Below are 15855 nucleotides of genomic sequence, written 5' to 3'. Positions count from 1 at the left end.
AATGATTGAGAAGGTGGTTTGATGAATTACAAAGATTTTTATTCTGATGGATTTCTTTTTGGTGCAACTAATGCACCAGAGAGAAAGAGATGGTGCTTTGCAGCTTCGGTTTTAGTTGAACATTTGTAGCCCATTTTATGCCAGTGTTTTCTCTAGGGAAAAAAAGACACAGTATTAGATAAATATCAAAATAATGACATAACTATCATGAATGAGTAGAAGGTACTCAGGAGACTGATAGGTATCATACTATGATATATTGCTACTGTGTTGGTGAGACTGTGTAAGTGAGACTTCTAACTGATCTTCAAATCAAGTATTAGCTTTTTTTAGTATAGATTTTTGCTTTGTTAGATTTTTTTTTTCTTTGTACAGCTCATGGCTGAGTTGTTTTATTGAGAGAATAACTAGCAAGGGCTACAAGGAAGAAAGGAAAAGACTGTTACAACTGTTACTTATTTTAAACTGTATTTTGAGTTTTCTCATCTATCTTTTTAGTTAGAACTTACTGACAAAATATTTGAAAAGCACATCTCTGTAGAAGCTTTTTTGACTCCTTCACTGAGTACTCCTGAAAATTGTAGACAGACAATTGTATCTGTTGTTTTCTTTGGCAGTTTGTCCCTGCTCGGAGTGATTCTGATAGCCTTCCAGCAAGCCCAGTATATTCTAGCAGAGTTCATGAAATCAAGACAGAGGCCAAATCCTAGTTCTTCACCGCAGCAGAACAGCAACTCTGTTGACGTGATCAGCTCCGATTCCTACAAGTAAAAAATACTTATTTCTTCTTTTGAATTGCCTTTTTTTGTACCTGTTTACTGTGGAGTGATGCGCTCTGTCTGTTTGTATTTTGATATTGCTGCGGGCTGGTTTAGAGGAGATAGTGTTCTGGGCAACCTCTTTCGGAGGGCTTTCAGTGTTGTGGTGTATGTTCATCTCCACAAAAGAGAAATAGAAGAATTCAAGGACTTACTAGTCTTGTATATTGTCAGTAGTACATAGGGTAAAAATTGTGTGATGGAAGTAAAGGATGCACCATGTGCGGCAGCCATGGAAAGAGGGGAAAATACATTAATGGGCCTCAAATCTGACCCTCTTGGGTGGTCAGTTAGGCACTTACTCATTGAAGCATGTAAGTGTGATTGAAGTCCGAGCACATTCTTAGAGTCTTGCTCAGCTCCCACTGGAATCAGAATGTGCTTAGCTGGTATGATAAATTGAAGACCTAATGCAGTTTCATGGCTTGTGAATATGCCCTCCTTTCTTTTCTTACAAAAATATCCTATAAAACAATTCATGATAGCTTTGCAGATAAAACCAAATCTCAAACAATTTATTTTTCCTCCAGGGGAAGCTGCAAGACATTTATGGATTCTTATAGTTCCTCAGATAAAGGTAAAGGGAAGGGCTTCCTGTCTGTAGGCACTTCTTCCAGCCGAAGTCAGAATGCAGCAAAGAGAAGTCCTGCGACCTACAGCCACTCTCAGAAGAAACACAAATGTTCAGTTTACTACAGTAAGCAGAAACCAAACACAGCAGCTGGCAGTGCCATTGCAACTACTGAAGAGAAACAAAATCAGATTGCGGAGAACCAAATCTCAGCACCAAAAGAGGACATTTGCACTGATGTTGTCAGTGAGAACTGGGTAACTCTAAAATATGCAAATGGAATAAATGTTAACAAGAATTTAACTCTTCCAGAAAACTTTCTGGGTAAAGAAGAAAGTGCACTGAAAAATACAGTTCTCATAAAAAATAATTCTTCAGAGTGTGATCTGAAGGAAGATCTTCAAACATGTATGTTTCCTAAGGAAACTAACCTTAAGACTTCAGAAAACCTAGTTGAGCTCAAAGAACAGGAGTTCTGTCCTGTGAACATGTCCAGGAAGTTACCTGAAAGTCACTTGTCGAGAAATTCACCTCAGCAACAGCCGGAACTGCAAGAAATTTCTAGGAAAAACAGCGGTAATTCTTTTTTCAATTTCTGTCAGTCACAGTTCTTGGGTAAATTCTTCTGTTAAGTTCATTGTGATCAGGATTTTGTCTTTTGCATGGGACAAGGAGATGTGGTATTTCCCATGTGTTCACTGATTTATCTGTTTACATTCCTAAAGAAATAACTTGCATTAAAAGTTGTTTCATAAATCATAGATTTACCCCTTTTTAAGGATTTCAAGCTTGTGCTGTAGCATTTTAATGGTTAAAACAATTGATATCATAAATCTGCTGATAAAACACAAAAAATTGCCCTTGTCAAATACTCAGAAACATCCCAGTTTATGATTTTCAGGTCCACTGAAAATCCGATGCCTGATTTTTAGAGTCACCGAGCAAGTGCGTTGAGCGCTGGATGTTCAGAACTCCTGTGATAAAACCACCTAAAATAACAAAAGCTGACATTGGAGTGTTGTGAAATTATATTTTGTAGGAATCTGTAGATCAGCATTTCTCTTGGTAACTGCACAACTATATTTTTTTATCATTTTTTATTATTATTTGTGGAACTAAGCTGCCTGGGAAGTCTTACCTCTTAGCTTCGCAACTCAAAATTTTATGAGCAGCCCAAGACCACCTGGGGGAAATTGAGAGCAGGGTAGGAGAACGTGTCCTCTGGAAGCTTGGCTTTACTTAGGCACTTGGCAAAGCAGTGGAATTCTCAAGACTGGCATTTGCTGTGGCAGAGGTTATTTAATGAGCGAGACATCACCAGAGGGGTTTCAGGCCCCGCTGTGGCGTGTAGCTGTTACCCTGGGCCGGTCGCTTCCCGTTGTGTCATTAGCTCTGAGATATAGCAGGTACACGTGTGCTGTCTCATTTTGAGGCAGGAGAATTACACTCATACTTACGAAGTACTTTGAAATTCTTCATGTGCTCCTAAACTGCAGTGTTGTTTGTTCTTTGCTTTCAATTAGGAAATCAGCTGGGGGAGGAAAAAATAATCAGTAGTTATGTCTAAACTGTATTTATGTGCACAGGAAAGTAACTTTGAGTACAGGCTGTGGAAGTCATGGTTATACCTAAACCAGTTGGGAGATACTACACTTATTTCCACTGACAAAACTTCTACCTTGAGAGAGTGTTTCGGGAGTACTGAGAGTTCCCTGTGTTTGGTGGTAAAGCACTGCAGGTAGTCTGCTGCGTTGCCTATTAGCAGTTGTGGTTTTCTGCACTGTCGGGGATGTGAGTATTTCTGCATTTCAAGAAGCTTGGTAGGGTAAACAAAGTCTGAAAAGTACCATGTTGCGGTGTTTGTATCTTGATGATAGTTTACAGACCTGGTTTTGTGCAACAGGGAGCCTTCAAAACCTCGGGCACTGTCGTGTTTGTCAGCTGGAGAGCAAATGAGCATTTTTTAGAGCTCCGTCAGCCTCCCTTGCCTGGTGTGTCCCCTGGTGTTTCATTCACGTGGGCTGCTTCCGCAGTCATCGTGACTGCCTGCTCCAGAGGGGAGAGGGTGGCCGACTAAGAGCTAAGATGTTGTAGTGAGTTGGTAGGTAGGAAATGGTAAAAACATTTGGGTGTGCCTTTCCCAGTTGAGAAAATCAGTTGAATGTGGTAAGCAATGGCATTCATTTCTCATGCAGAGCAGCTGAGAGTCTCGGCAGCAGGTCACTGTGGATGTATTGCAGGTACCTGAAATACCTGGAACCGATCAGAGCTGAAGTTAATTCTGTCCTGTCCAGAGTTGGCAGGGCCCAGGCGAGGACAGTGACTGGACTGGGCAGCTCAGCTAGGTGTTGAGGCAGGCTTTCTCTCATTTTCTTCATCTCTTGGCTGCTGTTATGCAAGAATAAATCTTCTTCCTCACAAGCCTCTCCAGAAAATGAACTTTCAACGCGGAACCCATCCTAAAGAAAGGTTGACTTCCCTTTGTCTTCATAGTGAATGCAGAGGGCACTTCAAGAGACGTAAAGCTCCAAATAAAGGCTGTCCTTATTTTGACCTACCCGGTTTTGAAAAGTCTCCTCCCCACCCAGCTTGCTAGGTTTTTTCTGTTTGTTTTTTAGCCCAGTATTCTCTGGCTTCAGATTCTGCCTTACAGACTCATGGCTAGGACCTGGATAGCTCAAACTCAGATGAGATGAGCAGGACTTGAGTAATTCATGCATGTGCTAGGAATGGTGTGTCCTTGAGCATGAATCAGTGCAGAGCTACTTTTTGCAACTGCTGTAAGAATTTTTGTACAGCATTAGGTTTTGATTTTGAAATTTTCAGCATCATCAGGTTAGTCTCCTTATGTTTTGGAAAGCAGCACAAGTTTGTTTTTAAAGAAATGTAGAAGATACTGTGCTTATGACTGGGAGCCCAAGCAAATTGATGTCACTGTTTAATTGTAGGGAATAGCCAGCAAGTGCCTCTCAGGAATGAAACAGAAAACTGTGAGACTTTAAAAAAGCAGATCAACCTAAAGCCTTCCACAGACAAAAAGATTAATAAAGGACCTAAAGAAGAGACTCCATGCTGTGCAAAAGAGGAGATTACTTCTTCTGAGGTTTGTATTGTGATCTTTCTGCTTTTCAAATTTAAAATGATCTCTTTGTTGTTTGCTTATACATATAGGTGCGTATGTGGGGACTATTACATATAGTCACAGATCTGTAAATCAGATGAATGAGGAAGTATGCAGATGTGCTGTCCCACATCCATTGCATATTAATGCTGCTTTGTAGAATGCTGAACAGTTTGGGTAAAAATTAAAACAGCCCTTGTATTGTGATACTGGCTGTATCCCAACCAGAGATACTCTTCGTTATTGTCAGAGCAGGCAACAAACATACTGGAATCCGATGCCAGCTGTCAGCCACAGTAAGGAGGTGGGAGCATACTCTGGAGGGGAGGTGTCCTAGGTGGGCATATCAGCCTTCGTTTGCAGACCTCATCTCCAAATGCAGGGCTTTGCATCAGAAACTTGCACTTGAGAATACAGCAGGCAGAAACCCCTTAACAGATGGTGAAGCTGCTGAGAAGGATTGTTCTTCACCCCTGGTTTCTGAGCACAATAAACACAGCAGACCGTACTTTTGTCGGCAGGCAGCGTAAAACACTTAAACTTCATCAGGTAATTAGTAAACCCAAGAATTTGGATTATGTTTGTGCTCTGTCTACTGGATAGGAATCCCATGGCAAAAAGGTGTGAGGAGGAATTGCTTGCCATGCTTGAGGACTATGTATCAGAAAAGACAGGGTCGAGTCTTGTTTTGAGAACTGTTGTTACAAACTTTTTTCCATGTGTGGCGGCTGGTGCTCTGTTTGTTTCTTGCATTTTTTAAAATGACTAGTATTTGTTGGTTAGCTTACCCCATAATTTCTTCAGTTGTAATTCAAATGAATGCTTCCCCTTCCCCCCCCCCCCCCAGCTGCTGAGGAAAGAGCGGATTTATTGCTGCTGAACTTGCACACAAACTGATCATAAATCTGGCAGATGTTTTTTGGGTTTAGCACATTGGGAATTTTATTGACTGCTTTCCTTTTTCTCCCCCTATTTTTTTTATTTCCCTGGAAGTCAGAGCGAGATGCTGTGAGGGGGAAAATGCTAACGCTGGGAATTCAAAAATCTCTCTCTCATCATCTGTTGGTGTCTTGAAGGACAGAGTCTTGGAAAGGCTGGTCAAATTGATGGTGCTGGAAAGAGAATGTGCTATGGAAAGGCACTAAATCATGAAGTAACTATGCATTTGGGTCAGGTCGTTCTGTCCAGAGAAATTTAGCTAGAAAAATCCAATGGAGTTCATTTACTGAGGTAACTTCATTTTATAATGTATGTATTGTCTCAGCTCATATTTTTACCTTTAGCAAGAAGATGCCTATAGGAAGAAGAAACCTCAGGAGAAGAAAGAAGGAAATGTACCAAATATGAATTGGAATAGAAATAGAACATCTAGAAAAAATAAGAAGAAGAATGTTAATGTATCTACAAGGTAGGTATTCATTCAGAGTTGCTGTAATGTTTCCGCAGATTTTGCATAGCATATTAGGCTGGATTGCTTTATCTAGTTAAATAAATGCACTTCAATCCTGGCCTGAGCCTTTATTTTTAAGAATGTGCAGTACTAAGTATCACCAGCAAAAAAAAAAAAAGAAATATTTTTCCATTTGCAAAATCTGCATGTATATAGACACACCCCATTCCGCATAGCAGTGGTCGCTCTCCATTATGGTCTCGAATTTGCTGTCTCTGAAGTTTGGATGGGTGGCTTCCTTTCCATTGTGTATTGTGCGGATAAAATCCAGCCGTGTATTCTCTTCAGTGAAAGAAGGAAAACAAAATTGTTGAAATGATTCCACCTTCAGCAGAATCATCTGCTATATTGAGTAACTGAGGGAACGTTGTCTTCTAGTAGTTTTGAAAGGGGAAGAGAAATACATAGAAAAGAGACAGCGGGTTGCATTCTTTCCGTAATGATTAAAAGGATTAGAATGGCGCTAGGCTCAAAAGAATACCGAGAGCACCTTGGGACGTTAGGGGCTTTTTTCTCCCCCTGAGGTTTGTTTGAATGCATTTCTAAATTCAGCTGTAAACTACTCTTCATTATTTTTTCATATTTTTAAAATTTAAGTTATTTGGATTGTTCTTAAAAAACTCCAGTTATAAACTGCTGCTAGAGTAGAAACACTTGTGAGGAGAAAATCCTCCTCCTTCCCGTCCCCCAGCCCTTTGAATTAAGGTCATGATGCTACAAAGCCTTCGCAGACTTAATATTTATTGCAAGTGGTCCTGTTGAGGTCAGTGGACTTAATAAGGAGACTGTAAATCTGAAGGGGCTGTTATCACTCATTATAAACAAATTACTGTTGGCTGTGTAGGAAGTCAGCATGTATAAATCTTTGTAGGATGCACACCTTTGTAGGTAGGAAGGATAAAAAAATGGAAGTGAAATACTGAATTTTTGTGGTTTGTTACTTGAACTGATTGAGCAGTTGCTACTTTCTGAGTTAAGATGTTACCATTTTCTTCCTGTACTAACTTGGCAGCTGCATTTTGCCCATTTTCCCTTAATACTCTCTGATTATGATATTGGATCCAGATATTTCAGTTTTACTAGTAAAAACTTAAGGTTACTTCAGATGATGGGTTTATTCTTAGTTACCATTATGCCAGTGAAGTAGACATAGGGCACATTTTTCTCTGTATCTAGATCTTTGTACAGTGCTAGACTGTGCTTATCAGTATAACACCTGAATGCCTTCTGCAAGTGCATGAAAGGATGGAGTTAAACATACACACATTGTTTTGCTCCCCCCCCGAGAAGTAGTAGTCCGTGTGGTGGGATATTGCATTTTGGGAAAGGTGTTTTTTAGGCTTCTGTAAAGTTGGGGAATAAGACTCCTAACCCTATTCCTTGCCCTGCCTTGATAGCTGTGTGAGTTGAAGTGTTTAATGCCTGAAAAGGAAAAATACAGCTGAAATGTAAAATGCAAACATGTTTCTTTGGGTGTGGTTGTATTAGGGTCCCTGAACAGAGTGAGTTGAAGCATATGTGCAGTGAATTTGAAAGGCCAGATCTGAGAGCGAATATTGGAATAAGAGCCTGGTGCCCTCAGAGTAACGGGGAAAATTGCAAAGTGGACCAAAAAGCTGGGAGCTTGTCTATACAGGGAGAAACAGGTATGCAATCTTAATTGTCTTAAAGGGGGGGAAGAAATGTGATGTGGCTTTTGTGGCAGTAGGGCTGTGTTCCTTCCTTGAGAGACTTGTGCTTCTCTCCCCTTTGAACCCCGATGCGAGGACGGCAGGGCTGGTGCGACGCAGTGCCTGGAATAACACCTGGCTCACTTCCGAAGGGCTCCACACGCTTCCTCCTCCTCCTCAGGGTTGGGTGGTGGTGCAAAGCAGAAGATGAAGCAGTCTGAAGCCATAAGCCATCAGTCCCGGGTGACGGACTGGCAGTCTGCTTGCATGTGCAAATTAAAGCCGGCATTAGCTGAAGTGGCTGTCTTGCGAAGGCCACCTTCAGGATAGGCAGGTCGCTTTTAAAAACCACCACTAGCTTGGGTACCTGCTTCCTGCCTTTTTGTCAGGATTTTAATCAGCTGTTTTCCCTGGCTTTTGGGAAGAGGAGGGTTGAAGACGGTATCAGTGTTTATGGGGTTGTCCTTTGCCTCCCTGATGAGGTAATAAGAAAGGAGAATCCATCACTTATGAATTCATTACTTGCAACGTTTGTCATTGCCTTTAGTACGCATGTTCCTACAGGCAGGATATGTTTCCTGTTTAAAATATTAACTGTATATTTCAGAGAACAGTATGGGCTTGCTATTTCAAACTGTTGCCTCTAATGGCACTGTGACTTGCATTCATTGCATGGGGATGTTGTGTAGGTCATAAGCTACTTGTGGTAGGGGCTGGCACGTTTATCTTGAGACTATCAGTAAATACTATTTTCCATCCCAATTGTCAGGAAGTTCAGAGAATCCATGTAAATTCATGTTTCAGGTGACTTTTCACTGAATCTTCAGCTGAAAGACTGTCTTAAATGTATTGTGTTGTTTTGTTTCTGCAACTTCTTTAGAGAGCTTTTATCAACGGTCCAAAAAGAAGTGTTTGGAGAAGTTTTGTTCTGATTCAAGCTCAGATTGTGGAAGTTCATCAGGAAGCGTTCGTGCCAGTCGTGGGAGCTGGGGTAGCTGGAGCAGTACCAGCAGTTCGGACGGAGATAAAAAGCCCATGATTACTGCCAGGCATTTTCTTCCATCCAGTAAGTTCTGCAAATACCACCTCTCACCGTAGTGGGTAGTTTCAGCCTTCCTTCTGAATGGAAAGGGAGGGGTACTGTGGCATGGGGCATGTAGCATGCCTTTTATAGGTGAGAGCACCTCTCAGAAACACAAGGAGAGATTTAAAAAACTTGGTACTTGAAAAAATGTACCAGAAGTTTTGTGGAGATGAAGATGAGCTGTAAGGCTACAGAGAAGGTGTTGCTCTGCCCTGAGGAAGCTGCACAATTAGTTTTCCTGGAAAGATGGAAGAACTAGTCAAAGCAATTTCTTCCTTTGAATTTATGTTACATCACATTATTCTCATAAAAAGACAATCTTTTTGTTAAAATTATTTAAGAAAATGTATAAGTGAGGAATGTTTGAAAGCAGTTCAGATCTGAGGATGCTGGGATTGGATGGTGGTATTCGAGGCATAAGTAGCCAGGAGACCTGAGCCACTTGGCTGTATGAGAAATGGGAACTGTGGTTCATTACTGCAGTTTTTTGAATGCCTGAATATCATTAAAATAGTGGAAAGCCTAAACCCTGTCACCGCCGTCACTATCCAGGCTGATGTAGTGCTAGAAGTAAATTTTAAAGGAAGTGCTGAAGTGACACCAGCTTTGAGAATCTGAAAAAGCTGTTTAGAATAATTTAAAAATATGCATGTACTTACCTGTGTTTGTGTATGCATAAAGTTTCACATTACAAAAAGATACAGTACGAGATGTATCTGAACCTGCGATCTAATAGATGATTGTGTGCACATGACTTTTCTGTTTGTTCAAATTGTAATGCCTCTTAAAAAAAAGAATATAAGTAATTTCAAATTCAAAATTAATTCAGTAGTAACAAGGAACCTCTCCATCAAGAGTGTGTTAATTGCTTATAAGTCATAAAATACATTTAAGACCATGTGGAAATAGGTAGCATGCTTTGGAATGAATGCAGTTAGTGATACTCCAGTCTGAGAGAAAGCTTGGTTAACAGTATTAATGAGTCTATTTGTGTGTATGTATATTCTGTGCATACTTCTTTTTTTAGGATCTTTGATTTTCACAGTCATTCTTTTCTTTAGGAGAGAATATTTCACAAAATGATTTTCCATCTGAAACTCCTATCACTTTAAATCTGTCTCATAACATCTGCAATACCAGGTAAAAAGTTTGAATCTACACCTGTAAGACATTAAAGAAACACCACCAACTTGAAATCTTGTCTCATTTTGGTAATTTGTACCTACCTGTTTTCTTGGCATTTTTTGTGATCACCTAACTGTACTCTGTAGTTGGAAGAAGAATAATCTGCTTCAGTAGGTGAAAAAGTTATATGCAAAATGGATTATGCTGGGGAAACACAATAAATGCATCCAAATGTAAAATAAAATTGGGGAAAAAAGGAAAATTTTCCTCCCCCCCACATTTCTTCCAGATCTTAGCAACTTACTAATGATTTAAAAAAAAAAAAAAAAAAAAAAAGGTGGGAGTGAGACTTTCAAGTTGATGTTATTCTTTTAATGGGAATAATGTTCTCCTAGGGTATACAGCATGAAAATTGATTCCCCCCTCCCCCACACTCCTTTCTTCTTCTTTACTGTAGTAGAGACAGCATCTACAATTCTTACTACTCTGGGTCCTCATTGTACTCTCATTCATGACCTTATTTTCACTAGTAGAAATTATTTAATCCTTTTCCTCTGGGATTCTGGTACTTGAAAATGTTCCCTTTCCACTCATATTGACTAGTTTCTTTGACGGAATGTGACAAATATGAAACTGATGTTCATGTGTGCCTACGTGTCTTCGTGCGCGTAAAAGTAAACTTGCCTGAAAGTTGTTGAGAGCATTAAAACATTATGAGAGATCCTACTCATCTTCGTGGACTATAGCTTGTCCAATTTTAGAGGAGAGCTGTTGAATTAATTTGCTATAGGTTGATAAATTGGATAATGAAAGTGGGGTAATTAAGATGTATTAATTTTATTCATTTTGCATGTGTAATAAATAGCTGGCTTTTGGGGAAAAAAGCTCTTAAAAAAATTCCACGTGAGTAATTCAAAATAAGAAAAATCAGGAAAGATAAGGGGGAAAGCAATAGCAACCATGATGTTAGCTAGAATATTTTTTATATCTCTGTTATATTTCCTTTGAAATACTTTGGATTATGAAACATAAGAGTGCCTAGACTTAAGAAATTAAATTTTCTTTTCATTCAGCAGAGACATGAACAGCATTCCTCAGTATCCTGAAACCTTATGTCCCAATTTCACTGACATAGCTACAGATCCTGACAAAAATAAAGGTCAGTTACTTCATTAACAACTGAAGCTAGTTTTTGCACACTTTGTCAAGCAGTTTCAGTGATGTTGCTAATAATGCTTGTATACACCAACTTGATAGACAAGTTGTTGTTAGAACTTGACTTACTTCTAAACAAGTTAAGAGCAAAGTTAGCAGACGAAAGCTTATAAACCACACTTTTTAGGTATTCTATGTTTTTTCATTCTCTTGCTTTGCACAGATTTGTGTCCAGAAGTAGTGCAGTTGGGAGATCAAGAGCACTCGACATCAAATAAAATATGACCATTTTTCTCTCCAAGTTTCCACAGTTGGGACTTGCTCTCTTTGAAAGCAATAATGAATGAAGTTGGGTTGGGCTGTTAAAGCTGTTGGGTTGGGCTGTTAAAACTTTTCAGTTTTCATTGTTTGTATCTCAAAGGGAAGCAATATTAACTTGTTGAGTGGGATTCATAAAAGCAACAGGCTCCATGGTGAGGCGGAATTTGAAAGCTGGTTAAGACACATGGTTCTTTGGGCAGCAGAACTGCCTGCTTGTGGCCGTCCCTTCTGCTGTAGGTTTAACCTGTGCCTGGGAGGATACAAATGCTGATTAAATTTTTTCCACGGTAGCAATATTCATAGTATCTATTGTGTGAAATAACGAAATAGAACTAACTTTGCAACTGTTGTCTTACGGCAACCGCTAATTTGGATTTTTAACTTTGTCCGGCTCCCTGTTCTCTTAGAGTTGATAGGAACCAAGTATCTGTGGGCAGTCAGGGCACTCAGTCCATAGAGAGCAGCACAATGAGCATCTGCCCCAGGGGATAAATACAGCTGTAACAAGTTCATGTATTGTTTGGTTGTGGATGGCTCTAGTTTATTAAAAACCCGTCCCCGTTCCGGCTGCAATCATGCGGTTGGACTTCAGAGGTGGTTACTGACTGATGGGTGGGGGCGAGGAGGAGGCTGGTGGGGATCGCATCCCTGCCGTCCGTCCTGCTGTGAGGAAGGGTGCCGCCTTGGCACTGGCAGCTGATGACTGAAGGACGTTCTGTAGGAATGTCTTGCCATTTTGTTGAATTTCAGCTTCTCGTTTCAAGTCTTTTTATGTATGTTTTTTAACAAATAGAAATGTTGAGTTTTGTTTAGAGGTGGACATTCACCACAAAAAAAAATAGATAGGTTAGTAACTCCGGGCTTTTTATCTAGTGTACAGTCCTTATTGTGGATCTGAGAATAAGGTGTCATTGTGATATTCAGAGTTTGTGGAGCCTCCTTCCTGGTGTTCTGCACTTCATTCCCTTTTCCTTTTTTAGGTCTTTACCCAACAGGAGATTTGTGGCCTGCCCAGCCAGTCTGCCTGACAAACAGTTTAAACTACAACCTTGAGAATAATATACCGTGCATGATCCAAGAAGCCCCCTCTGTCCACAACAGGCAAGTTATGTTTTACGTAAATAGTATGGATAATGTTTTGTTCAGATTTCTGTGATGCAGGGGACTGCACTTGAGCTTATCTTACAGTAAGGCAGGTGATAGTTAAAATAAAATTCTTGCTATCACTTCAATCTTAGTTCTAGTTGTTTATTCTCTTCCATTATGATTAATTTTGCTAAGACAAATTCACTGGCGTTCCTGCTCATATGTAGCTATTCCAGAACTTCTTTCAAATTTAATTAAGCACTTTTTGGAAAGCTTTTAATTTCTTCCACCTCTTTTGCATGGCCAGGCAGAGGGCCTGGCTTTTAGGTTTGTTTTCCTCTTGCTAAATACATAACCTCTGTATATCTCGGGGTGTGGTATGCAGTGTGTGTTCATGTTAAATGGCATGAACAGACATTGTTAAATAAAGGCAAATAGTCCAGTTTGGAGGCGGTGTAAGGATAAAAGTTGGTCTGTTTGAGTCTCTGCGTAGATTTGGGTTGATCTTCCTGTAGTAATGAACTTGAGTAATTCTGGTACTTCATGCTCTCCCCACTGCAAATTTTACTAATGAAAGATGCACCACAAACTAGTGAGAAGAAACACCCTGCCACCGCATATCAGTGAAATACAGCCAGCTCTTCAGGTCATGTCCAGTGATCCGAAATGACAGAGTGGCAATGCAGAAATCCCCAAGCGATGGTCTTGTGATCCCAGCCAGCCTGCTAACCTCAGTTCTAATTGTCATGTCAACAAACTGCAGCCCTAATGACTGGGAGCAATGGCCAGTGGTCTGTCCGACCCTTAAGTCAGGTGAAATACGTGGTGATTTGTGGCAGACTCTGTATTATGCTACTTTGCTTTCATGCGCTCATCTCAATTTGGACTTTATATGCAAAATTCATGTAATTATTTATTCATATGTAGTAGTGATAACTTAGGATAATTTCTTGCCAGAATAATAAAACTGGATTCACACAACTTGATGTGAAATCCTTTTATATACCTACCTTGTCCAGACTGGGTCCAGACTTGGACTTCTTCAAGCTCTCTGCATAGCAGGGCTTGTTTCACTTCTGACATATCTTTAAGAATTACTTTTGAAAAGTCTTCTTGAAATTCTGAAATTATTTTAATTAAAACAAGTCTAATCCCTACAAATTCATGTCTAGTTTAGAAAACATATTGTTTAACAGGACTTTAACACGTGTGGTAGGGAAAATAGAAATCTCAAACGCTTGAGAATGCGTTAACATTTTCTTCTATTTCAGATCACATTATTTCACTTTATATCTACCATTTCCATGGTTGTGGGAGAGAAGTACAATTATTTTCTTTTTACAGAGGAAGAAGATGAACCCAGTTAGGTGTTGCAGGACTCTAGTAGCTGTCATTAAGAGTCGTTCATCCTCCCAGAGGGAAAAGAGCTCAGTGAGAGAATCACTGTGATTACATGGTGGCACAGAGTAGATACTGGCAGAATTGGCAAGTGGAATGTGAAAAGCCTCATCATTAGTTACGGGCATTTTGCGTCCAACAGCTTTACATTAAATAAATATTTCTAAATAATTTTTAGAAGTTCCGCAAATTGTTTCTGACAGCAGATTTTTTTTTTTTTGCTTGGGACAGCTTCATTGACTGGAACGCAGCTTGTGACAGCCAGTTTTCCAACATGTATTGCCCACTAGAGATGAACGAATATGGTGCTTTCCCAGAAGGTAAGATGAAATAAAGCTTGTGAATTATCACTGAGCATGGTTTTTTCCTCTCACCTTTTGTCGAACAAAAGGCTGAGCTTGTCTATAAACATCTGGGCGTTCATTACTCAAGCGGACTTCACAGTTTCCAGCTGACTGGATGCTCTGTGGTAATAAACAATGTCTGCATGTGGTGGATGACAAGACTGCTCTTCGTATGGTGTTACTAAGCCTGAAAAGCCAGTATACAGGACTCTCTCTGAGAGGGAATAGAGAGAAATGCTTGTGACCACGGTATTACACAAATCTTTTTGCACAATTTTCTTTGTTTCCCCTCTGGCAGGCTTCTGCCTTCCAGTGTGTGAAACAGAAGGCCTCTTGTGACCAATTACCTTTCCAGGCTAGAGTTTCTTGGCTTGGGAAGCACACTGGCAGCAACCTAGAATTCTTTAGCATTACCTAAGCAATAATTAAAGGTCAGGCTACAGTATCACAGGCAGCACGGTGATCCCTCGGGTGCTTGGAGCTGAGGCATGTTGGCAGCGAAGCCTGGGTAGGTTCTGCCATGCACGTTCTGTGGCTAATAAAGACTCTGTTCTCCAGCAGAGAGATTGCCAACTCTTTATCCCGATATGCTGATAGCAATTTGTTAGTGAGTCCCTAATACAGAGCAGTAGTCTTGTTAACAGAAATTGTTATGTATCGCTGCTGTGCTGCCCTGAATGTGCCTGAAGTCACTGAAGGCCTAGGTTGGTTCCAGCCTGGCTCACTCTGAGAAGGTTCAATGTTCCTCCACAGAGACGTTAGTAATGTTTGTACTGCAAAAGCCTTATTTTTGTCTTCCTGCTTTTATAAACTACAGAAAACATGAACTACCCAAGTGGCTTCCCAGGTACTGCAGCAGTGCAGAACACAGCCTTCATTGACCAGAACTGTCCCTCCACCTGGAATGCGCCTCCCAACATGCCACCTACCTGGGAGCCTGCCAGTTATGTCAACTCCACAGTGAGTATTGTCACTGCGAGGTGCTGCGCCCCCTTCAGACAGAGCCCCCCCGGTCCTTCCCTGCCTCTCCCATACCTGTTGCTCACATCTTCTTCATGAATCCTTTAAGCAGCCTGATGTATGTATTAGATGCTGGCATTGATAGCATGGCTTTTTCCCCGTTGTTGGGTCAAGGTTGTTACTGGACCTTGTCTGTGAAGTTTTAAGACAGATCCTTTTGCCTGAAAATTGACTAAAGCCATCTTCCATATGGAAAAACGTTTTGGACTTACATAGTCTACTGAGACTTTTTCCTATCAAAATCAACCTTTCCAGATGAGGGTAAAACACAAAAAGTGCTGACAGCAAAACCCAAAGAGGTTTGGAAATTGTAGAGTTGAATGGACAGCTGCTCTCAGTGACTTTGACAGGTTTTTTTGCTAGGAAATCCAAGTGATTTAAGCTGGATTTGTGCAGATTTCTGAATGCTGACTTTGACCTGTTACGCTCCAGACTAGCCATGTTTATGTCATTCCATAGTGCAATGTAGTGACTTCAGTTCGAGGTGGTCTTTAATTGTAACCACCTTCTTTTTTGCTCATATTTCAAAATCTTCTATTTTAGCTTTTTTTTTTTTTTTTTCCAATTTACGGTAGGATTATTTTGAATAAAACTAACCAAATAAAGCAAGAAATATTTCCAACTGCAAATGTGAAAATTCTGCTGTGTTAAAAAGTGGCAAAACTGGTAGAAGACTGTTTCCTAAAATAAAC

The 15855-nt window shown here is 40.3% G+C and overlaps 1 protein-coding gene across 8 annotated transcripts in view; it reads left to right on the top strand.

The window, feature by feature from the left end:
• The window catches only part of TMEM131L (transmembrane 131 like), an 87361-nt gene that overhangs the window by 70218 nt on the left and 1288 nt on the right, over nt 1–15855 (top strand). For 6 of the 8 annotated variants that reach the window (XM_035894884.1, XM_035894890.1, XM_035894862.1 and 3 more), the window contains 11 exons: nt 618–767; nt 1349–1965; nt 4338–4492; nt 5794–5918; nt 7449–7606; nt 8511–8696; nt 9776–9854; nt 10913–10998; nt 12296–12416; nt 14031–14119; nt 14961–15103. In XM_035894884.1, the coding sequence (XP_035750777.1) occupies nt 618–767; nt 1349–1965; nt 4338–4492; nt 5794–5918; nt 7449–7606; nt 8511–8696; nt 9776–9854; nt 10913–10998; nt 12296–12416; nt 14031–14119; nt 14961–15103 (1909 nt within the window). The remainder of the gene's footprint in view (nt 1–617; nt 768–1348; nt 1966–4337; nt 4493–5793; nt 5919–7448; nt 7607–8510; nt 8697–9775; nt 9855–10912; nt 10999–12295; nt 12417–14030; nt 14120–14960; nt 15104–15855) is intronic. The other 2 variants (XM_035894880.1, XM_035894871.1) reach the window with 1 other exon arrangement.

This window comes from Egretta garzetta, unplaced genomic scaffold (genome assembly GCF_000687185.1).
Source record: "Egretta garzetta isolate BGI_Z169 unplaced genomic scaffold, ASM68718v1 scaffold810, whole genome shotgun sequence".
In the NCBI taxonomy this organism is placed as follows: domain Eukaryota; kingdom Metazoa; phylum Chordata; class Aves; order Pelecaniformes; family Ardeidae; genus Egretta; species Egretta garzetta.
This window is presented reverse-complemented; position numbering and strand designations above follow the sequence as displayed.